This window comes from Balaenoptera musculus, chromosome 10 (assembly GCF_009873245.2).
Source record: "Balaenoptera musculus isolate JJ_BM4_2016_0621 chromosome 10, mBalMus1.pri.v3, whole genome shotgun sequence".
In the NCBI taxonomy this organism is placed as follows: domain Eukaryota; kingdom Metazoa; phylum Chordata; class Mammalia; order Artiodactyla; family Balaenopteridae; genus Balaenoptera; species Balaenoptera musculus.
This window is the reverse complement of record NC_045794.1, coordinates 94974915-94999419: the sequence shown is the minus strand read 5'-3', so window position 1 is coordinate 94999419 and position 24505 is coordinate 94974915. Positions and strand designations below refer to the sequence as shown.

The 24505-nt window shown below is 55.7% G+C and overlaps 1 protein-coding gene across 1 annotated transcript; it reads left to right on the top strand.

Annotated features, from left to right (window-relative positions):
- Nucleotides 1-1280: 1280 nt before the first annotated feature.
- Nucleotides 1281-24170, top strand: NPTXR (neuronal pentraxin receptor). The gene is made up of 7 exons (XM_036867478.1): nt 1281-1301; nt 1954-2079; nt 2280-3206; nt 16140-16365; nt 17189-17436; nt 20047-20226; nt 20538-24170. Exons 1-7 carry the CDS (start codon nt 1281-1283, stop codon nt 20760-20762), a joined length of 1953 nt encoding a protein of 650 aa, XP_036723373.1. The 3' UTR covers nt 20763-24170.
- Nucleotides 24171-24505: the final 335 nt, after the last annotated feature.

The window sequence follows — 24505 nt, the reverse complement described above, 5'->3', positions numbered from 1 at the left end:
GGGTACTGCTCCAGCCAGCGAGGGTAGGAGATGAGATGAGGCTGGAAGGGTGAGCCATGTCCAGATTACCAACAGTCTCATAAACCAAGAGAAGCTAACATAATAAGGCCCAACGTTTATTAAGGCTTTCCATGTACTCTTATTCCCCCATTTTACAGATTGCAGAAACTGAGGCACAGAGAGGGTGTCAGGAACTATCAAAGACCTGAGACTTTACCCTCTTTGGAAACTAGGTCACACAACCACTAACAGCTAGAGGCAGGGTTTGAACTAGGCCTTCTGGCTCCAGAATCCATGCCCTTGACCACTAGGTAATACTGCCTCTTAAGGAATTTGGACTTTATTCCACAAAGGGATGGGGATGGGGAGCCAGTAATAGGTTTGTAAGCAGGAGCGTGACGTGTTCATATCATAGATTTAAAAAGTCATTCTAGGGACTTCCCTGGTGGTCCAGTGGGTAAGACTCCGTGCTCCCAATGCAGGGGGCCTGGGTTCGATCCCTGGTTGGGGAACTAGATCCTGCATGTATGCCACAACTAAAGATCCCACATGCCGCAACTAAAGATCCCACATGCCGCAACTAAGACCCAGCGCAGCCACAAAAAAAAAAGTCATTCTAGGGGATAAACAAATCAGTTTAAACAAAATTCAGCTCCAGTCTCTGGACCCACTTATCCAACTGCTGTCCATCTCTCATGGGGCAGCTCACATAAAGGTGGCACCATTTGGTACCCAAGCCACAGAGGCTTTGCTGCTCTTGGCAGCAGTCCCCTCTCCTGGCCTCCTCTGTCCTTCCAGGATGTAATGTGTGTGCTTCTGTCTTCACAGAACACACGTAGATGCACCAGGAGTCCCGATGCCTCATGCACCTGAAGGACTTCACAGCCCCCCTACTGCCTGCCTTCACCTTCAGAGATCCTGGCCCACCTCTCCATCGGGGAGGCGCTTCCTCCGAGCTGTGCTGTTTGGCAGGTTTCCAGGTCACTGCTCCAATGAGTATTAACTCACACGCACGCACATACGGCTCTGGGGGCTCATCGTGTACAGAGCTGGCATTTGATTTGCTCCTACTTTACAACTCAGGTAACCTTTGATTCCCAGAGATCAGGTAAGCAGGGCAGGCATTATCCTGAGGCTGGGGGTGGGGTTGGGTGTGTGGAACATGTGCCCAGGGACCACTGGGCAGGATCCCCATAGCCAAACAGGGTCTCCCAGGGCTGTTGCCTCCTGAGAAATGTTCTGGTCTCTCCCCACCACTCTGCAGAGACCACACGGCAGCCATGGTGGTCCAGAGCCCCAGGGTGAGCCTTCCCTTCAAGTCAAGAATGCAGGCTTGGAAGGTTTGACAGGCCTGGGTGTGGCCGTGGCCAGTGCTCCCACGAGCCATAGCCCCTCTCCTCTGTCCCAGCCTTCCGAACACCCTTCCAGCTCTGGGAACCCATGCTGGTCAGAAGATGCCTTGTGGAAAATTGGAGATGGAGCTGGATTGTGAAGGATGGTAGAATTTTTTTAAACATTTTTAATTTTTAATTTGCAGCAAAATATATATAGACTTTTTTGACAGGAGAAAGTAAAAGGCTCCTGCATCACCCCCACACCAGAGCCCTCTCCCACGCCTGCTTGTTCCTGCCACTGCCTGATCCACATGCCCACCAGGGTCTTGCCATGCTAATGTAGTCCGCAGTGGGGAGAGAGGTCTTCTCTGGGTCCCTCGATGTTCTGTGCTCCCAAAGATTCAGAGGAGGGAACTTCTGCTGCCCTCTGAAATCACAGGAAGATTTTTTTTTTTTTTGAAGGGGAGTGACCTCTGCTCCTTCAGGGAGTTGGCGGTGGGAAATGACAGGCAGGTGGCCATAGTATAACTAGAGGTTGGATCAAAATCTCCAGTCCCCTGCCCCCAGCACGGGCCTCTTTCCTTGTTCTCCCCACGCCCACCCCAGCTCCATTCCGTAGTCTGGGTCCAGTCAGATGCGCCTGAGCTCAAATGCTGCTCCGGCGCATACTAGCCGCGTGATCTTGGACAGCGACCTGACCCCTGTGGGCCTCAGTTTCCTCATTTGTACTGTGAGTGTGTCCACGGTGAGGCTTAATTGTAAGCAAGCTCCTGGCTCCCTCAGCACAGAGCCCGACGCGGAGAAAAGCTCTCCGCAAGGTAGCAGGCGGCATCATGGGTTCCGGGAGGGGGCCAGAGCACAGGTGGGGTGGGGTGGGGGTCGCCCGGGAGTCCCGCCGCCCGGCCAGCGGGTCGCCGCCCTCTGCGCGGTGACGGCAGCGGATAAGGCTCTCGCCGCATCCCGGGCAGCGCCCCCACTCGGCGCCCGGCACGGAACTGGTGCGGGGCTGGGCCGGCCCGGAGGAGCCGGAGGGGCGGGGCCGCCGCGCCAGCTCCCCCTCCCCGCCGCCCGTCGCCTTCTCCTCCTCGCGCTTCCCGGGCTCAGAGCGGCGGCAGCAGCGGCCGCGGCAACAGCTTTGGCTCCGGCTCCTTCCGCTCCCGCTCCGGCCCCGCTCGGCCACACGCGCCCGGGCCCCGCGCCCCGACCCCGCCGCCGCGCCTGCCGGGGGCCTCGGGTGCCCCCGCCGCCCGCCTCACGCTGAAGTTCCTGGCCGTGCTGCTGGCCGCGGGCATGCTGGCGTTCCTCGGTGCCGTCATCTGCATCATCGCCAGCGTGCCCCTGGCGGCCAGCCCGGCGCGGGCGCTGCCCGGTGGCGCCGACAACGCCTCGGCCGCCTCGGGCGCCGCCGCGTCCCCGGGTCCGCAGCGCAGCCTAAGCGCGCTGCACGGCGCGGGCGGCTCGGCCGGGCCCCCAGCGCTGCCCGGGGCTCCGGCGGCCAGCGCGCACCCGCTGCCGCCCGTGCCCCTCTTCAGCCGCTTCCTGTGCACGCCGCTGGCGGCTGCCTGCCCGTCGGGGGCCGAGCAGGGGGACGCGGCGCCGAGCGAGCGCGAGGAGCTGCTGCTGCTGCAGAGCACGGCCGCGCAGCTACGCCAGACGGCGCTGCAGCAGGAAGCGCGCATCCGCGCCGACCAGGACACCATCCGCGAGCTCACCGGCAAGCTGGGCCGCTGCGAGAGCGGCCTGCCGCGCGGCCTCCAGGACGCCGGGCCCCGCCGCGACGCCATGGCAGACGGGCCCTGGGACTCGCCCGCGCTCATCCTCGAGCTGGAGGACGCCGTGCGCGCCCTCCGGGACCGCATCGACCGCATCGAGGTGAGCGCCGCCCCGCGCGCCGTCGGGACCTGGCCGGGGGATGGGAGGGGCCGCTCGAGGGAGTCGAGGGCGTCCCGGGGTCCCGCCGCCACCGCTGGCTGAGGGACCCTGGGGAGCCCCCGCGAGTCTCGGAGCCTCGGGTTTCCGTCTGTGCAAAGGGGATGGTTGGTCCTGCCTCCCAGGGGGAGAAGGGAGGAGTCCGGTAGCGCACCCAGGCCGGAGACTGACACTGTGACTAAGGCACAGGAGGCGCACGGGAAAGGCTCGCTCCCGATCCTTTTTCTTCTGTAAGCCTCAGTTTCCGAGTCTGTAAAATGGGTATAACGGTGTCCACCTGTAGTGTGGATTGATGAAAATGTAGGTACGTGAAAATGCTAGGCACGTACTAGGACCTCGTTAAATGTCCGTTTTATTTCCTTCTTTGAGACACCCCCAAAGCAGCACCAGCCACACACTCAGTCCCTATGGTCAGAAGATAGGAGCGCTGTCCAAGGGACTCGGGGTCCTCCTCTCCTGCGGAAGAGCAGGGAACAGTGTCTCATAAGCCAAACGTGGGTGCCCCTCACCGCCTCCACCCCTAAGCCCCCCACCGCCTCCACCCCTAAGCCCCCCACCTGGGCTCGGACCACGGACTTGATAGCAGGAGCTCAGATGGTGGTAGCCCAGACAAGATGCCTGGAAGCCGGCAGCTGTGGAGTGGGGGCTGAGTGGAGAATAGGGTCCCACCTGGGTCTCTCCCCCTCCACTCACCTTTTTCAGATGTTCCTGGCCCAGGCTCAGGGTCAGACACAAGGGGTCCAACAGGGGGAATCCGCTCTTGGCTGTCCTGTGATCCTGGACCAGCCATTTCTCCTTTGAAGCTGCCAGACCCCTACCTCCCTGTGAGAACTTATTTGGGGCCACCTGGAGGGGAAGCTGGACACACTAGGCAGGACAGACGTCTGGGAGACACTGACCACCCGCAGCCATCCACGACTTCCAGACTGCAGGGAAGGGGGTTAGCAACAAAACTAGATCCATGGAAGAGGGGGGAGAAAGAGGCCATAGCACCAGCTGCCCCCTTTATTACCTCCCTCGAAACTGAGTGCAGCTGTCAAAGGGAAGAGAATGGCTGGAAGGAAGGAAAGACAGGGACTCCTCCCGCTCCATGGCTTTCTCAGTTACATCCCTGGCCAAGTAGCACAGAAGACGCTGCTGGTATGGAAGGTTGGCCATGCCCATGGCCCAGTGGCCCTCCAGAAAGTCCGTGTTGGTGTCAGCACCCACCCCGCAGGATGTCAGAGCACAGCCAGGCAGCCATCACAGCCAACCCCAAACCTGGGGCTCAGAGACCTCCTAAGGTGAGTGACAGAGACAGGAGGAAAGCCCAGAGTCTTACCTGCCGGCAGCATCCCTTTTCCCACTCCAGCTCTGGGGATTCCTAGGATGAGAGCTGAGAGCAGGAAAATAATCAGGGAAATATGGAAAGTCAACAGTGAAGGGAAGTCTCAGTTTCCTCACCTGTAAAATGGGGACAGTATTAGCACCTACCTCACTGGAGTGTTAGGAGGATGAAGTGAGTTAATCTTTTTGAAGGGCCCAGAACAGTGTCCGGCAGAGGTATGCTCAATCAACTTGAGTGATTGCTATTTTTAACATTAAGCTCTAATATTACTAATTTTTTAAATAGCCAAGATTTAAAATGGGAACAAATCCTCCTTTTAGAAATAGATTTTATTAATGTAAAAAAAAAAAGATCTGGTCTTCAATAAACTTCCCCTTGCCTGCCCTAGTCCCTGCCCCCACACCCAGATGGCACCCGTGGTTCCTCCCATGTCTGGGGCTGGCAGGGCTGGGCTTGCCCTGGACCTGCACCTGTGCATTTGGCAGGGTGGGCTCCCCTCCGGTTAGCCCGCTGAGGTTGGGGGTATCCTGGTGGCTGGGATTTGGCACCAGGTCGGCCTCCTAGGTGGGGGGGTCCTGCTCCCCTATACACACTCCTTCTGCTTTCTGAGTGCAGTGGATGTGGAGGGGCGGCCTGTCCTTCTGAGCCTGGCAGCCACCAGAGCCAGTCTCTTTGGGGTGTTTGGCAGGGGTCAGGGTCTGGAGCCCAACAGACTCGGGGTCAGACTACTGGTCTCAGCTGGACCCCTTGCACCTTTTAGCCACTGACTAGTTTTTCCCTTCCCTTCTCATCCAAAAGCCTCAGAAGGATGCCCCCAGGTTTTCAGGGTGTGCTTTCTCACCACTAGTCTCTCTCCCACTTTGGTACACTGAAAGTGCTCGTGGTGACGTCACCACAGTTGATAAATTGAACGGGAATGTTTCAGTCCTTGTCTTTCTGGACCCCTCTCCAACATCTGACCCCGTTGACCATCCCCTCCTACAAATCTCCACGCGGTTGGCTTCTAGGTACCTCTCACCTGCCCCTCCACCCTCTCTGCTTCTCTGTCCCCTGTTGGGTCCTCCTCCTGTAACACGTGCGCCCCTCCTGGCCTTCCTCTCACTTTCCCTGGGTGAACTCAGCCACACCCTGAGGCTTTCCAACACCATTCCACCGTGATGCCCCAAACCAACTTCGTCTCCAGCCCAGGTTTCTCTCCAAGCTTCAGACCAATAGATCCAACTGCTTCCTGAGCACCTCCCTCTGGATGTCCCGCCAGCCCCCTACCTTCATCATGTCCCAGCCTGAACTCAGGTGCGCTCTGAGAAGCCATACTTGGCTCCTCCCCTCCCCTCCCCCTTTCAGTCGGCCTCATCTCTCCACGGCTCCTTGCAGCAGCCTCCTTGCTGGTCTCCCACCTGCCCAGGCACACCCCTCTATCCATCCTCCTCCAGGCAGCCCCAGGGATCTTCCTTAAGCCCACCCCGTAGGGCTCCCCTGTGGTGCAAACTCAGCCTGCCCCCAGGCTGCCATTTTGTATCTGGCCCATCTCCCAGTTTCTTCTTCTTCTGCCTAGATGACCCCCAGCATATCCATACTCATCATTTAAGTCTGCTCTGAGTACACCTCCTCCTAGAGGCCTTCCCTGATCACCCTCTGTCTCCTTCCTACCCCCACCCCTGCACATCTCAGCACACCGCTGCCCACCTCTCTGCATCACTCCCTTCCCCACCCCACTGGGCTGACTACCAAAGGAGAGGAAAGGTCCCCCTCGCCCACCCTCTCTCCACAGGCCTCAAGTTGGAGTCACATTTGAGGGCTTAGGAGAAATTGTTTGTCTTCTATGTTTTTATCTTTGTTGTTATTTTTGTTGTTAATTGAAAAAATGTCAAAAGATTTCAGGGGGAATTATATTTAATTCCACCATTTTATTCGTTTTTGCAGCCCCCCTTTTGGTCCTTTATCCAGGTGTAGACATTGTTCCTGAGTCGCTGGATTGCTGGTAATTACCATTTTAATGATGGCCATAATATCCTGGGATCCAACTCAGGCTCCACCATCCATCAATCCTTTGACTGTCTCCTGTTGCTGGAGATGTAGGTTGTTTCTGATTATTTTTGCTTCTAGATGCTCATTGCAGGATCGATTTCATGCAGATAGTTGTTTGTTTTTTTCTTTTTAAGTCTGTTGAAGTATTTCTTTAGGCTGAATTCCCAGGAGTGGTATTACTGGGTCAGATGCTATTGACTTTTATGGCTGTGGCCAAAAACCACTTTTCAAAAGGACCACTTATGTGGCAACCAGCCATGTATGCATGTTACAGTGTTCTGTTTTTGCACTAATTTATGTGTAAAATGAAATTTCAAGATAGATTTAAGCAGCAATTTTTTGACATAAATCACATTCTTAATCCTGCCTGGCAAGCTAGTTGCCTCCCCTCATCTTGGGGTGGAAGCCATGAAAAGGAACACCCTGATGATGGTCGCAGAGGCTCCTGGACTTAATAACAATTATAGCTCATGCTTCCTGAGCACTTACCATGTGTCAGGTACTGTTCGTTATCTCATTTAATCCTGATAAAATCTCCATGAGGAAGGTACTATTCTATCCCCCTTTTACAGATGAAGAAACCAACGTTCAGAGAGGTTAAGAAACTGGCCCAAGTTCACACAGCGTTGGAATCTGGATCTGACCCTGTCAGTGTTTGGCTCCAGAGCCCTTGTTCTTCATCATTAACTCTAGATCCATCTGGAGGGGTCAGACCTCACCTATCTTCAGGAGAGTGAGAAAGACAGGTGAGGGAAGTGCCTCTTGTTGGATAGTGCCCTGGACCATGTCTATATGTTCTGCCTCAGAGCATATAAAACGAGAGTGATGAAGGCCAGTTCTCAAAGGCTCATCATGCTGGCTGGCAAGATAATCAGGAGGCTGAAAACAATAAATAATAACAACAAGTAACATTTATTAGGCACTTACTGTGTACGTGTTAGCTTATTCAGTCTTCAGACCTATGAAGCAGGCTGTATGCATTCCCATCTTACGGGTAAAGAAATGGAGGCACATAGAGTCTGGAGGAACCAGAGCCAGACAAATCACCTCCTGTCCTCCCCGCCCCCGGTTTCTGTTTCCCCTTCATAAAATGATACAGTGGGCAGATGCTCCCTAAACACCTTGCAGCTCTAAATATTCACTGAAATAGGAAGGCTGGGTGGCATAAAGTTGAGTTCTTCTTGCTTGTGACTTTAGGCTAATCACTTTCTCTCTCTGGGCCTCATTTTTTTTATCTGTAAAATGGTTAGGAGGGGCTGGGTTTGGTCTGGGCCCTTTGGGCTCTAAATTCTGAGTTCTTGGGCAGATGTTTCCTGATTAGGAATTGCGGTGGGGAGTATGGAGGTTCCGTGTTTATGTGGCCCCCGACTCCCCAGCCACACACTCTCAGACCGCCAGTTCCTCAGGGGGGTCTGCAGATAAACAAAGTGGATTATAGAATATTTTGGTGCCTTTTTAAAAGTCCATTGGTTGCTTTTTCCTCTTACATTCCTGCCCATCCTGGAAGCTTCTGCTCTGTGGGGGCTGGTTCCCTTGATCCTGCCTCTTTGGCCACAAAAGGGGCCAGCAGAGGGCTTCCCTGGTGGCGCAGTGGTTGAGAATCCGCCTGCCAATGCAGGGGACACGGGTTCGAGCCCTGGTCCGGGAAGATCCCACATGCCACGTAGCAACTAAGCCCGTGCGCCACAACTACTGAGCCTGTGCTCTAGAGCCCGTGAGTCACAACTACTGAGCCCGTGGGCCGCAACTACTGAAGCCCACGCGCCTAGAGCCCATGCTCTGCAACGAGAGAAGCCACTGCAATGAGAAGCCCGCGCACTGCAACGAAGAGTAGCCCCCGCTCACTGTAACTAGAAAAGCCCACGCGCAGCAATGAAGACCCAACACAGCCAAAAATAAATAAATTAAAAAAAAAAAAAAAAGGGGGCCAGCAGAGTCCAGTGAGAGAGCTTCTGCCCATCGGCCTTTTGTTGGAGGACGTGGAACCTAGTGCCCTCTAGGCCACCTGCAGACCCCGATGGCCCCTCTCCCTGTGGCTGGCCAGCGCCCATCTATAGGTGGGGCACCCATACTGAGAAGCCCTTAACCCCTACCCCTGCCAGTGTGGAAGCTGCATTCTAGCAAGAAACCTTGGTTTTAAAAAACCCCAGCTCTGCCACCTGCTCACCGTGACCTCAGAAAATTCCTTCTTCTCTCTGATCCTGTTTCCCCATCAGTCAGATGGAAGCGTGGGCAGGACACCCAGAGAACCCCTCTTTCTCTGTCATCCTGTGCCCTGGAGGCCTCTCATCCCTGGCAGGCCTTCGCCTGGGAGAGGAGACCCTTCCTGCCGTTCCAAGCCTGGCAAGAGCCGCTTGGGCGGAAGACAGGGACTTACCTGTGGGGCTTTTTTTTTTTTTTAAGGTATATCTTACATTCAATATACGTAAGAGCTCACATATCTTACTTTAAAAAGACACAAATCTTAAGCGTACAGCTCAGTGAAAATTTATGTATGGCTGCACCCATGAAAGCACCACCCAGATAAGAGGACATTTCTGGCACCCCAGAAGGCTCCTTTGTGACCCCAAAGTCCATACTTCCCCAGAGGTACCACCGTTCCAGTTTCTGTCACTGTAGGTCAGTTTTCTCTGTGTTTGAACGTCACTCAGATCGACTCAGAGAAGCTGCACCCCTTTGTGTCTGGTGTTCTCTTTCAACATTGACCTTCAGTCGTGGTGTGTGTGTCTGTGGTTTGTTATTTTTCAGTGCTGTGTAGTGTTTCAATGTGTGGAGATACCTTAATTTATTTACCTATTCTTCTGTGGATGGACATTTGGGTTGTTTCTGGTTTGGGGTTATTACAGATAAAGCTGCCGCGAATGTACTCGTGATGTCTCTGGTTGGCTAAAAGTCCTCATTTCTTCTGTATGTATCCCCAGGAGTGGGATGCTTGGGTCCCAGGAGAGGCATATATTTAGCATTAGGAGTTTCTGCCAAACGCTTTTCCAAAGTGGCAGTGAGTGTTTGCACACCCACCTGCTGTGAAGCTTGTCAACCTTGCTATGGTCATTTTAAAGACACTCCCCGTTCTGGTGGGTGTGTAGTGAACTCGCTGTGGTTTTAATTTGTATTTCTCTGATGACTCATGATGTTGAGCACCTTTTCTCATATGTGTTGGCCATTTTGTGAAGTCCTTGCCTGTGGGAGGTGGACCGAGATCAGGGGCTGGCGCCCCCCCACCCCCCCGAGTGACAATGCCATTGGATTTCCCCAGGACAGTCGGGCACGTGATCCCCGCTGAACTTGGGACAGAGATCGAGGCAGCCAACCCGAAGCAGAAGCTCTTAGGTGCCCCCCCACACCCCTCGTTTGACTCCAGGGGAAGCTGAGGCTCAGAGAGGCTGAGTGACTTGCCCAAGGCCACACAGCACGGCAGAACTGAGCCAAGATGACAGCCAGGATTTTCTATGAAAATGGGCTGAGGGTGGGGTCCTCAGTCTCTGCTGCAGATTCTTGGCCAGAGCCCAGAAGGTGTGTGGGCAGGCAGGGCCTAAGAGAGAATTTTGTGGCAGCTTGACGGGGAGTACTTGAAGGGAGAGGAGAAGGGGCCTGGGGTTGGGGTGCCTTGTCACTTGCTCTGGGGCCTCAGAGCCCAGGAGGGTGTATGGGCACACCCTCTGGGAGCCATCTCCCCTTCTCCCGGCCTCCTCCCCTCCCACACACCGACCGCCCTGACCTGGCACCCTTGGTGCACAGAGGTCCATTTGTCTTCTTTCCATTCCAGCTGCAAATTGGCAGTGAGGACCAGGACAAAGATCAGTCCGGCCTCTGCCACCTGCTCTCCTGCCCCTTCCCTGCCAGGGTTAGATGGAGACAGAGCAGCCCGCTGGGCCAGCTCCTGGGGAGGAAGGCGGGAGCAGAGCAGCCCCTCTGAGAGGCCTTCTCCGACTCACCATGCCCCCGCCGCCCCACAGAGAGCTTCTTGCAGGTGCTGTCCCTGTCACAGCTCCCAGACAGCCTCCCGCCCAGCTGAGAGCACTGCTGTGGCAGGCGCGGGCCTTATTTGCCTAGGGAGACACAGCACCTGGCACTTAGAAAGAGGCATCAGGGCTGAGCGCGCCCTCTGTGCCAGCCTGTTCTAAGGGCCTTACAACTTAGTCCCATGAGAACCGTGGGACCGTTACTCTCCCCATTTCACAGATGAGAAAACCGAGGCTCAGAGAGGTAAGAACCTTGGCCAGAGAGGTTAAGAACCTTGCTTAAGAACTGAGGCTCGGAGAGGTTAAGAACCTTGAAATCCCACTCAGCTGGGATTTCAATCCTTGGCAGTCTGGCTCCAGGGCCCACATCCACAGAGTTACTACTCACTATGCTCTCCTGCCTCTCAATAATAGCAGGTAATAATAATGGTTATGACTCTTTATCAGCCATTTTTATATGCCAGGCTTTACATATTTTTTCATTTTGTCATTATGTATATCCTAAGATGTAGATACTATTATTATCCCCATTTTACATTTGAGGAAACCGAGGGTCAAAGGAGTTGAGCAGCTTGCCCAGGGCCACAGATCCAGTAAGTGGGGGAGCCTGGGAATGACACGGGCCTGTCTGACCTGAGAGTCATGCTGGTACCCATGGCATCGTGTTGCCACAGCACATGTTGACAGATGGATGAATAAATGAATGAATGAGTGAATTAATGAGTGAGTGAGGACTCGCAGTTCCTCCAGAGACACCCTCTTTCCCTTTCCCTTTGGCACATCTTAGCTGAGGCGTCAGGGAAGCTGCCATCTGGAGGGTGAGGAGGCGTTGGCCAGAGGAGGTGGGATGGGGGTGGGAAGAGTGTTCTTGGCAGAAGGAACAGCATGTGCGGAGGCCCTAGGGTGAGAGGGAGCTGGGGACTTTCAGTCGGAATGAAGTGTAGCCTCTGGGGGTGCATAAGGGCTGAGATTAGAGGGGCAGGATATTTATTGGTGGGAGAAGGGAGCTCTTGAAGGATTTCAAGCAACCTGCTTGGATTTGCAATTAGGTGCCTGCCTCTGGCTACTGTGTGGAGGAGGGCCAGAGCCGGAGCCTCGTGATGGTGGCCTGGGCTGGGGTGGGGGACGCAGGAGCCGAGTGAGGCTATGGTTCAGATTCAGGGTTAGATTCCACACTCAGAGACTCTGCTTTCGGATTTTTCCCCCGTTTGTTAAAAGAAATTTATTGTGAAGTACCTCAGAGATACACAAAGGTATAAAGACTACCATCCAGGTCCCCACCCAGGCTCAAGACCCAGAAGAGTTGCAACCAGCTGATGCCCCTCAGGGTCCCCCTCAGGTGGCAGAGGGTCACCACTGGCCCGAATTTGTGTTTATCTCTCCGTGCATTCCTTCTTGCTTTTATATATACATGATCTAGTTTTGAATTTTTGCAACTTTGTGTGAATGGCATCTAACTGTTCTTCTGTAACTTGCTTTTTTTCTCAATATAATGATTAAAAAAAAATTTTATGGGTGGAGGTGGAGGGGAGGCTCCTTTAAGAGATGTTTCAGTAGTATTAAACATACATGTTTAAGTAGTAATAACCATAATAATAACTGACACGTAGCACTTCATGTGCCAACTCTCAGGGCATTGTATCTATTAACTTATTTAATTCTCACTACAATGCTATGAGATAATATTATTTTTGTACCTTTTTTTGCTGATGGGGAAACCGAGGCATGCAAGCTTTGCATAACAAGGTCACTGGGCTGGTGGAGCCTGGGTGTGAGCCCGGGCAGACTCACACAGGACTTGGGGGCTGAGCAGATCTGGAAGATAGGAGGCCTGACCCACACCGCTGCCGCCGGGCCTGCTCTCTTGCCACCCTGCCCTGCTGCCCCTGGGGCTGGGCCTTGTGCTGTCTGGGCGGGGATGAGCTCTGCAGAGGGTGGGACCTTGACCCTGAAATCCAGCACCTTCCCTCTGCTCCCCCAAGGAAAGGAGCTGTCCCTACTGGGGACAAGGTGGTAGGATCTTCCCCACGGCCCCCAGCCTCAGAGCCACCCTGCATAGGCAGGTCCCTCGCATCCAGGCCCCTCTGTGAAGCTGCCCCACAGCACGGTCTGACACCACCTGCCAGATCCTCCCAGCCTTCTCATGGCACTAAAACCTCTTCTGCTGGCCCTTGAGGCAGGGCAGCCGACACCGTGCCCATTTGGCAGACCAACAAACTGTCAGGGTAGGCGTGAAGAATGGGAACAGGTTCTGGAATCAGAAGAGGCTGGACTGGGGTCCAGGGTCTGCGACTTTGCAGCTGTGTGACCTCAGGCAGATGACTTCACCTCTCTGAGCCTCTGTTCTCTCATCTGTAAAGTGGGCCTCCTTACTTCCCCAGGTTGTCGAGAGGGGTTGTGGAATGTTTGCACAGTGCTTCTGGAGTGCAGGGCCTGGCAAGCAGTGCGTGGCAAGGAGGACAGCTGCCTCTGTTGGCCTCTTGTTACTGAGTGCTAATGAGCCCGGCACGTTACCTGAGCTGGACCCGAACGCTGGGCTCTGGCTCCAGGCCCCATATACTTACACCAAACCCCACCCCGGACTCCCAGCACGACAGGAGTGGGTTCCGAGCCCCCATCAGGACCCTCGTGGGGTGATGGCATCATCGTCTCCCTATCCTCTTGTAATGGGGGCCCACTTGGCATCAGGCCGAGAGCCCACGCGGCACAGCCCGCACCCGCAGCAGATGGGAAAGTGGGGGGAGTCATGTTCTTCTGATTCAGACGTTGGGGTGGGGAGGGGGCCACACAGGATCCTGTGAGCCCACCTCCTCCCTAGCCTTCGTGCAGAGCTGGCGGCTCTGACAAAAGAACAGCTTGTGTGCCCACCTCCCTCGGCCTGCGCGGTGTCTCCTCGCAACGGCATCTGTGTAAATAGCACTTGACGTCCTGTTCCTTCCTGGCAGGTCCTTCTCGCTCCAAGGGAGGAGGACGCTTTGCTAGAGAGAGAAGGCTTTGGCTCCAGAGAGGTCAGCTTTGCCCAGCCCCATCCCTGTAGAAAATTCAAAAGGACTTCTGCCTCGGTTGACCCATCTGTGAAATGGGGACACTAAGAGTACCAACCAAAACAAGTGGCCGTGAGGATTCACGAGTAAATACATGGAAAGTGCTGAGGGTGGGCCTGGTACACTCTTCTTCAGAGGTGTGCCCCTCATGCCCAGCTAGGCCCAGTGGAAGGAGGGAAAGTGAGGCTGGAATGGTGCTGGGGCCGAGGAGACCCAGTCCCGGCCCTCCCAGTGCTGACGTGGAAGGCAATCCATGAGCTAATTGCCTCAGCCCAAGGTCTCCCGACAGTCCAGTCGCCTCAGATGCAGTGGGTGGCTGGCCCTCTCGCTCCATAAGCTGTCTGTGGTCAAGGGAAGATTGTGGAGGTAGCGAGCTCCCCATCAGCTGATGTAAACAAGCCTCACAGTGTGCATTCTGCTTCTACAGTCCACGAGGACCTGTTACTTCCACTGTTCCATCCTTACATCTGTCCTGTGGATGGACAGAGTGGGGCCCATTGTCCCTGTTTTACAGAAGGGGAGACTGAGGCTTTGTGTTTAGTCAGCACCGGAGTCAGGATTCATACAAGGAGCCCCCCGGATAGTGGAAAGTGAAGATTAGTGTAAAATGGGTGGGGCCGGGTGTACCGAGCAACTCATCCATCCGTGCCCCACCCCCCTCACCTGGCCTCCCCACCTGGTGGGCCAAAGCAGGCGTCTGCATGGGTGGGTGGCTGTGTCCTCTCCCATGGGACACTGTGGAGGATAAAGTGGCCCACGCCGGGCCAGGCTTGGGCTCCCCTGATCACAGCCCCGCAAGCCGAGCACTCCAAGTCCCCACTTTATAGAGGAGGACAAATGACACCAGAGAGGTTAGCCCACCTGCCCCGGTTCTTGGGGTGGAGTGGAGGAACCAAGTGTCAGTCCCTCCAACTCCTCAGTGCGAGGTCACGTCACTGTCTGTGGTGGCCGCTCCCTTCTCTCAGGCGCTGAGTATGGCAGTGCCACTCTGCCTGCACTGCCCTCCCCACCCCCAGCACTTTGAAGCAGGGGACACATTTATCCCCTCATCACATGGAGCTCAGAGAGGCTAAGGGACCTGCCCAGTGTCACACAGCAAATGACCAACAAGGCCAGGATTGGGCCAGTGAAGCTGGGAGGGGTCTTCTGTACTTGCCCTGAGCTGTGGGGCCATCCCTGCAGGCATGTGGCACTCACGGAATGCTAGGCTGTGCTCTTTGTTTTCTGTTGGGCCCTCGGCCGTCTCTTCAGCACCTGGTGCAGTGCCCAGCCCATAGTAGGTGCTCGCTGAATATTTGCTCGGTGAAGGAATCATGAGAATTCAGTGAGCTCAGGTCTGGAGCTAAGCCTGTGGTCAGGGCCCAGGGCAGGTGGAGTGAGAACCACCAGGGCCCCTGGGCAGTGAGGAAGCATTGGGCTGTCAGTAGGGAGCGTGGAGGAGGGGAAAAGGGAGATAGGGGACAGGGATGGTCTAATTTGGCTCCTAGAAGCTCACTGAATTATTGATTTCCTACCCACGTTCCTGTGATGTGTCTGCCAGAGGCTGCCTCCTCCCAGAGTCAAGACTTGCGGCCTCGCCTGCCTTCCTCCGCCCCAGAAGGGGCTTCCTCCAGTAGGGGAGGGGGAAGGAGAGGTGCCTTGGCTTCTGCCCCAGTTCTCCTTCCCGCTGGGGTCTTAAGACAGGAAAAAGGGGGACTCTAAACACTTTGTCCTCATCCTGGGCAGGATGGGGGTGTCAGAGACCACCCTGGAACACGCTGCCCTAGACAGGAAGTGCAGTAAATAGTCTCTGTTCATGGGCATTTACCACGTGTAATCATCCCCACAACCCTTCTAAATAGGAACCGTTGTCCCGTGTTGCATGAGAGGAACCAGGGGTTCAGAGAGATGGAGGCATTTGCCCCAGGCCACACAGCAGGTTGGTTCTCGAGCTGGATTTGAACCCTGGGCTGTATGCCTCCAGAGTCTGTGATCTTAACCACATGCTAGCCTGGAATGGCCGCAGCGCTGGAGCAATGTTCTAGAAGCCCCTGATTTGTGCCCCCCGGGTCTGCCCAGTGTTCACACAGAGCCTTGCACCACCTTAGAGAAGCTTGACATGTGACTAAGTGAAGACTAAGACAGTCCACCCCTTCAAGGACCCATCGGGATATAGCCTGCCCATGATGAAGGACTCAGTAGTGGCTCTCAACCCCAACTGCACGTTAGACCACCCAGGGGACTATTACAGCTCTCTACTGCCAGCTCCCCACCCCAGCATATGCTGAGCTGTCCTGAGGGCAGGAGCCGGCCTGCTTTCAGCTCCCCATCACGCATCAGCACTGGAAACAGCCTGCTAGACACCCAGTACACATTTGTTGCCTGAAGCTGGTATTGCCATCCCATTTTACATATGGGGAAGCTGAGGCTCACCTGGGGTCACTCAGCAGGGGTGGTGGGCATCTCTGGGCCCTTTGTCTCTTTCCTTCCTCCCTCCAAGTGACCGCGTGTGTCCCTTTCTGTGCCCCGTGAGCAGCAGGAGCTTCCAGCCCGGGTGAACTTCTCAGCGGCCCCGGCCCCTGCGCCCGTGGTACCCACCACCCTGCACTCCAAGATGGACGAGCTGGAGGGGCAGCTGCTGGCCAAGGTGCTGGCGCTGGAGAAGGAGCGCGTGGCCCTCAGTCACAGCAGCCAGCAGCAGCGGCAGGAAGTGGAGAAGGAGCTGGACGCCCTGCAGGACCGTGTCGCGGAACTGGAGCACGGTGGGTCCTGAGCCCCACAGAGGGCATGGCAGGCGAGACCTTGGTCCTCAGACGGGTCCTCAGGGTGGCAGATTCACTCGGAAAGCATTTTCATGCTCTCCAGAGGCTAAAGCTAGATGGGATGGTGGGGAAGAGGCTGTGAAACACAAGAAAGAATAATTGGGAGATAGCGTTATCATTATTGTTAACAGTTAGCATTTTCTGGCACTTATTGTATTCTGGGAGTGGGCTAAGTACTTGATACATCAGCTGGTTTAATCTTCACAGACCATACAGGGGTGGTACTGTTATTATCCCCCTTTCACAGCTGAGGAAAATAAGGCTCAGAGAGGTCAAGTGACTTGCCCAAGGTCACACAGCCAGTAAGTAGTGGATCTAGACCTTAAACCAGGTCTGACTCCAAAGTCCATGCATTTAACCACCCCCACAATAGCACCTTCAACATCAGAATTTTGTCATTTGTTTAACACCTGGGGCTGGCACCACCGGGGGGTCAGAAAAACATGACATATTGGACAGTATACAGGTGTGAGCGTCAGGAGACCTGGCTCCTCATTCCACAGCTGTCACTGGCTTGCTCTGTCACCTTGGAAGTTCACTTCCTCTCCCCAGGCCTCCTTTTCCTCATCTGAAAGATGGGGATTTAGGACTCATGAGCTCTCAGGGACCTTTCATCTTTTAACCTTTGTGAGGAGCACCCTTAAGAGGCTTATAGACGAGTTGGGGCTACCAGGGGACTAGTAACCCTCATGGAGTATGCCCTGCCCACCCCCCATCAGTGTCCACTGACCCCCGCCGTGTCCACCTTGCTCACCCCGCTCAGGGTCCTCAGCCTACAGTCCCCCAGATGCCTTCAAGATCAGCATCCCCATCCGCAACAACTACATGTACGCCCGCGTGCGCAAGGCACTGCCCGAGCTCTACGCCTTCAGCGTCTGCATGTGGCTGCGGTCCAGGTCGGGCGGCACTGGCCAGGGCACCCCCTTCTCCTACTCGGTGCCTGGGCAGGCCAACGAGATTGTGCTGCTGGAGGCGGGCCATGACCCCATGGAGCTGCTGATCAATGACAAGGTGAGCGGGGGGCCGAGTGGGAGGGATGGGGGGGCGGGGCAGGGGGGGCCCTTTCAGGAGCACCTGTACTGTGCTGGGCCCCAAACCAGTTCTCCTGCTCAGCAGAATCAGCACACATGAAATGCCCGGTGTGTGCCAGGCTGGGTTTTGGGAATTCAAGACAAGCCAGACCTGGGGCTGGGAAGAGGAGCTGATGTCCAAGAGAGGCTGTCCGTGGTGGTGTGCCATTTACAGAGGAGCATGTGAGGCTGACAGAGATTAAGAGACTTCCCCAGCGAGGCAGCTATAGGAGCAGGGCTGGAAGTGTCTGCCCCCAGGGCCCTGCTCATTCTTCTGGACAAAGAGAGAAGCAAGTGATGTCCAAGGACCTCTCTGGGGAGGGAGGGAGGAAGGGCGGGAGGGAGTGCTAGTGGATTCCTTGCCCCCCTCCCCCCTGCAACCAGCCCTGTGCTCCTCCCCTACGTGGTGAGTAGGACAGTGCCATGGTCAGGCTCTGGGCTGCATGCTGGCTGTGAGTCCTAGTTCTGCCACTTACCCACTGTGTGACCTTAGACTAGTCACTTACCCTCTCCATGCCTCACTTTCCTCATCTGTAAAGCAAGAATGATAACACTGTCTACCTCATAGGGCTGTGGTGAGAAATAAATGGCTTAAATACATGTAAAGGCCTGTGAGCAGAGCCTAGCATTTAACAAACTTCAATAAATGTGAGCTATGTTTATTATTCCAGGCCCTGTGCTAGTAAATACTTTACCCATATTATCACCCTTGACCCAACTGCACCAGGAGGTGGACACCCTATTATCCCCATTTTGCAGATGGAAAAGCTGAGGCTCAGTGAGGGCAAATAATGCACCCTGGCCACATAGCTGGTGAAGGGGTGATGATGTGAATTGGGGTCTTGGGCTCCAGAAACCACCTCTTAACCCCTCCGCTGTTCTGCCCTTGGGTCACCCATCTGCCCCCATGCCCAGGACTCCCACCCCCTCACCCCTCCCCCAGCCTGGCTTCAGGGCAGGACAAGGTGGAGGGACTGGGGGGCGTGATGTGGCAGGAGCATGGTGATCAAGGGGGAAGGAAGGGGAGCATCTTATCACCCCATTCCCCCCAAATATCTTCCCCAGCCTGCCACATTGCTTTGGGTCTTGCAGGCATGGTGGTCTTTTGAGACTCCCTGAAAATGCAGGCAACATATATTGCACCCACTTGTGACCAGGCCACAGCCACAGAGAGCTGCTAGGAGTGGCTGACACCCAGGAGAACCCTGCTTAGCAGGAGGTGCCTTTCATGGGTGTCCTGGAGGAGGAGGAGGGAGATGGGTCCGGGGGACAGTGAATTTCCCTTGTAGCCCAGTAGGTCCTAAGACCACCAGGGTAGCTGGATGACATCTAGATCCTACCTCCTGGTTCCCTTCATACACCCCCTGGCTGCCATTTTTGGCTCTGCCCATGGTTAGCACTCAGTTCTAGTAAAAGGAATTCAGCACCCTGGACAGGTCCCAATTCCCTGAACTTCTGGGGCCTTTTGAGCACCAACCTCACAAGCTACTCACAGTTCTCACTTTATTCCAACCTCTAAGCCTTTGCCTCTGCTGTGCCCCCCGCCACTTGGTTTGCCTTGCAGCGGAGTTGTCAGAGTCCATTGTACTTCCAGATGTGTTTAGATTTCACATCTTCTGTTCCCACACCCCTCTCTCCCTCTGGGCCTTCACAGCCTCTGTACCTCCCAAATGGCCCCCATGTTACTCTGTCTTGTAATATTGTCCCTGAAGTCCTTCCCTCCTGTGCAGACTCAGCTTATTTTATGACCAGGACCAGATCCACACCCTCAGTGTCCAGAACAAGGCCTGGCACCAAGTAGGCCTCAGAGAATGCTGCAATAAATTGTGATCTCAGAGAACTTAGGAGATGAAAGAGCCCTTTGGGAGCCCCAAATCCAGAGGCAGCAAGTACCTTTCATATCACAGGCCAACTCTAATCAATCATCAGTGGCTTCCGAGAGCACTTTGATGAGGAAGGTTCCTAGGGTGAGTCTAGGCTCATGATTGATTAGCCATGTCTGCCTTGGGTGGAGGAGGAGGCAGAGGTGGCTGCATATTTGCTGCATCCTTTGCCCAAACCCCTGACTTTACGATGAGGAGACTAAAGCCCAGGGAGGAAAGAGCAGCCTCCCCAGGGTCCCACAGGGGGTTGGTTGGCAGTGCCCGGCCTCTGAGTCTAAGGCTTGTTCTACCACTGCCAGTACTTCTTGAGCCCAGCTGTGTGCCAGGCACTGTGTGTGGTATTCAGGGGAAGGTAGGCTTGTGAGATTCAGCTCCCGCCCTGCATGACCTTGCAGGCCTGTTAGAGAGTGAATAAACTACCTAGAAACAACTGAAAACCAACACTGAATAATCCCTTGTGATCTGAGTGAAGCTGCCTGATTATATTGATATATTGTGGGGAAAGAGGAAAGAGTGGTCGGAAAGACACTGAGCTGGGAGGAAGGGGAGGGTCAAGCCTTGGGTCAGTCCCTGGAAGGAGGGACACCGGTCTCCCCATTCCCCATCCCACTTCTCCAGCCTTGGGCCTTGTGGCACCTCTGACCTGGGGTTGGGGGACCTCTTTTCAGGTGGCCCAGCTGCCCCTGAGCCTGAAGGACAATGGCTGGCACCACATCTGCCTCTCCTGGACCACAAGGGACGGCCTGTGGTCTGCCTACCAGGATGGAGAGCTGCGGGGCTCCGGTGAGAACCTGGCCGCCTGGCACCCCATCAAGCCTCATGGGATCCTTATCCTGGGCCAAGAGCAGGTAAGGCTCAGGGTGGGATGCAGCTAGATATCCCACCCACTCAGGGCCCCTGAGGAGGAGGGGTAGGCGGAGGGTCCCTGAAAGCACAGCAGTGAGCACTCAGTCTGACCCAGCCATTCTGTAGATGGGCAGACTGAGTGAGACCCAGAGAGAGCAGAGACTTGCGCAAGGGGCTAGAACCTAGGGGCGGGGCTAGAACCTGGAGGGGGTAGGACTTCAGCAGGGATAGGGGGTTGACTCTGAGTGCCTGCCTGTCTCTTCTGCTCCCTCACTCCATGTCTCTCTTCTTTCTCTCTGCTCTTTTGGTCCAGGATACCCTAGGTGGCCGGTTTGATGCCACCCAGGCCTTCGTGGGTGACATTGCCCAGTTTAACCTCTGGGACCACACCCTGACACCTGCCCAGGTCCTGGGCATTGCCAACTGTACGGGGCCACTGCTGGGCAACATCATCCCCTGGGAAGACAAGCTGGTGGAGGCCTTTGGTGGTGCAACGAAGGCCACCTTCGATGTCTGCAAGGGACGGGCCAAGGCATGAGGGGCCACCTCGTCCAGGGCCCCTCCCTTGCCTGCCAATTCGGGGGCCTTCCGGGGAGAGGTCACATTGCCTCCTCAGCCCACCCACATACTGGCCTCCTTTCTTGCCCCGCTCCTGGCCACGCCTCCCGTTTCCGCCACCTACACCCACACCTCCAGAACGCCCTGCCCTTGATGACTGTCCCCTCATCCCACTTGGATGAGGACAAGCAGCTCAAGTCAACAGGTCAAGCCTGGGGTGAGTGCAGGGCCTGGCAGTGGGTGCGTAGCAGTGCCCACGGCTTTTCCCCGCCGCTGGCATTAGAGTGGAGCCATCTCTCACCTCCCACCCCACCCTGCCCGTCAACCACAACTGATTCCACTGATCTCACAGCTCCTCCCATGAGGCCGTGTATGGGGGACGGGCCCACTCTCAGCGGCAGGGCTGGTTATCTGCCCTCTTGTCCCCCATGCAACAGGCCTGTCCCCTTCCTCTTCGGGGCCATAACAGGCTGTAGAGCTGTGCCCCAGCTGAGAGGGAATGGCAGAACCCTGGGAGGCTCAGATTCAGCCCTCCTTTATCTTTCTACCAGCTGCCGGTCAAGGGCAGTGGGATCTTGATGGAGCCTCTCCCCCCACCCCACCCCCACCTGCACCCCTCTCTTCCTCCTCTTTCCTTGTTTCTTCATGTGCAGTGGTTTGAATGTTGGTTCCATGCCTGGCCCAGCCCCACCTCAATTTCCAGGACATTCCCTTCCCAGCTCCAGCCTGGAGGGTTAGGGACCAAGACTCCGGGAGGCCAAAGGGCCATAGTCACCCCTTGCGCCCATCCACAGCTGTGCCCACTGGCATGGTCACCTCTCCCCTTCTGCAGCCAGGACAGGGCCTGGGCCACTTCAGCCTGGGCTGGGGACAGCATGGAACAGAGGCACATGCCCCAGGGGACCCACAATACCTACCCGCTCTGCATGGCCCTGCAGCCTTTGGGGGATGGAAAGAAGAAGCCGAGAGGGTAGGGAGAAGCATGGAGTGGTGTGCAGAGCACTGGATGAGGAGGAGGAGCGCTTGGTTCCTGGTCAGCCCTGCTGCTAACCTGCCGTGTAGTCTTCTGTAAGTCCCTGCCCTCTCCGGGCTGACCTTCCTCATTTATGAACTGAGGCCCTTGCTTCGGTCATTTCTGAGAGCTCTCCAGCTCAAATGTGAGATGGTCTGTGATTTCAGGTGGATAGTGTGGGACAAGCCTGAGAACCTGCCTAAGGACTGAGGGGCACAGCAGGGGCAGGTCCTGGGACTGGGCAGCAGGTGGGATCTGGCTAGGCTGCGTCAGGGTCAGAAGCTGGCTCCAAAGAGTCAGGGGCAAGGGCAAGGGTCAAAGCAGACCAACCTCATACACAGATTGTAAAGATCAGCTCTTCTGGATTCCCCCAGCCTGGCACCCTTGCCTATCTGAGTGTCTCAAAGGGCCGGTGGCTTCCTGGTTCCTACCCTTGAGTCCCCACCAGCTCCCCCAAGAAAGTAGAAGAATATCAGAGCTGAGAAAAGCCACCCAGTCTGACCTCTTGCTTGTACAGATGGAGAAGAGCTCAGAGAGGGCAAGTGACTTGCACAGGATCACACAGCACAATGGAGCAGAGCCAGGACTAGAACCCAGTGCTCTTTCCCCCACACCCTACTGCCCGCCCATGAGAGTCTTTGAGTCCAGCCTATACCTGAGAGAATGGATATTTGAGAGGTCAGAACGCTTTCCAACATGCCCACTGGCCCACCTTCCTTTATGAAACATACAAACATCTTGGCATTCCCACCCCCCACCCCCAGAAGGTAGGGGAGGAGAGGTGTGATCCCCGGGCACTCTGGCAGGAATGGAGACCTGAGAACACAGGTGTCCCTCCCCTTGCCAGTCACCTACCAGGTGTCTGGGCAGCTGTTGGCTACCTGAGTCAGATGGGCACTGGTGGCTTTTTGCCCCCCTTTTGGGTCCCTGTCTCCGCTCCCCATGTCCACTTAGCCTGAGACACTAGGCAAGAGCTGCAGACTGTGGGTCCCAGGGCCATGGAGGCTTTTCCAAAACTTGTTGCTTCCAGCCCCCAGATCCTCGTTTCCATTTCAAGAGCACAGAAAGACCTTTCAGCCCCTCCAGCCTAGAAGGAGTGATGGTGCACTTCAGCCAGAACCTGCCGAGATCTGGGTTGCCCCGGTAACAGCCAGTGACATCAGCCCCAGTGCGGGGGTCAAGCGTCTCATAATGACATACGCTGTTGCTGGGGTGACGGCGGAATTCGGAACTTAGATTTCTGGGACACTGGGTTTTATTGGGTTTCTGTTATTGTTTTTAAGGGAACAGCTTTTGTGGAGGCCTTGGGGGAAAGAAAGGGTCTTGAGAAGGAGGTGAAAGAACTTGTTTGATCACTTGAGCCCACCCAGAGGCGTCAGCCCAAGTCCTTTATGCTTTCTCATGGTGATCATGAGACATCTGACCTGTGCTGAGTCACCCTGGTCATCCCTCCAGAGGGAACAGGAACAAACTGGAGACACTTGTAGGCTCTGAGTCTGGGCCATTGGTGAGTGGCCTGGATCCCCATTTCCATTCCAGAAAGATGAACGCCCCGAAGTCCCCCCCCCACCCCCCCTTCATCTACTGACCATCCTTCTTACCTTTGCCGAACGCCTGCTGTTTGGACTCCAGTTTTGACCTTCAGCTGCTCCCAGGCACAGCCAAAAAGACGGGGAAGAGAAATGGTGCTCAGGTGCAGCCTCAAGCTCCTCCTGGCTGAAAACGAGGCTGGAGCCATGTCTGTTATGCCCTTTTTAAGTGTCAGGCTTCATGCTGAGCACCTCACAGGGATCCACTCATTTATTCTCACAACAGTTCTAAGCTAGGATGTTCTTAGCCCCATTATACAAGTAGAGAAACTGAGACCCAATGAGGTTAAGTAACCTGCCCATGTCAATCAGCCAGCAAGTGACGGAGTCCAGACTTCAAACCAAGGCAGGTGACACCCAGGACCCACCCCTCGGCCTGAGGGGACAAGGCACTACCACTGTCTGTGGAGTGGGATTCGGTCATCCATTGCTCCTGACCCCATTCACCCCACCGAGAGGAACAGAGATGCAGGGTGGCAAGTGACGGAGTCCAGACTTCAAACCAAGGCAGGTGACACCCAGGACCCACCCCTCAGCCTGAGGGGACAAGGCACTACCACTGTCTGTGGAGTGGGATTCGGTCATCCATTGCTCCTGACCCCATTCACCCCACCGAGAGGAACAGAGATGCAGGGTGGCAAGTGACGGAGTCCAGACTTCAAACCAAGGCAGGTGACACCCAGGACCCACCCCTCAGCCTGAGGGGACAAGGCACTACCACTGTCTGTGGAGTGGGATTCGGTCATCCATTGCTCCTGACCCCATTCACCCCACCGAGAGGAACAGAGATGCGGGGTGGCAAGTGACGGAGTCCAGACTTCAAACCAAGGCAGGTGACACCCAGGACCCACCCCTCAGCCTGAGGGGACAAGGCACTACCACTGTCTGTGGAGTGGGATTCGGTCATCCATTGCTCCTGACCCCATTCACCCCACCGAGAGGAACAGAGGTGCAGGGTGGGCTGACCCCAGGGCCAGGGTCCCCTTGCGTGAGGCCGTGGGAGGGTTCTCAGCCCCTTCAGGGAACGTGTCCCTGTGCGGGGTGCCCTTCTCTCACCAGCTGGAGTTTCCAGGAGAGATGAAAGGGGAGAGGAAGCTGGTCGTCTCCTGAGAGTCCCAGGCT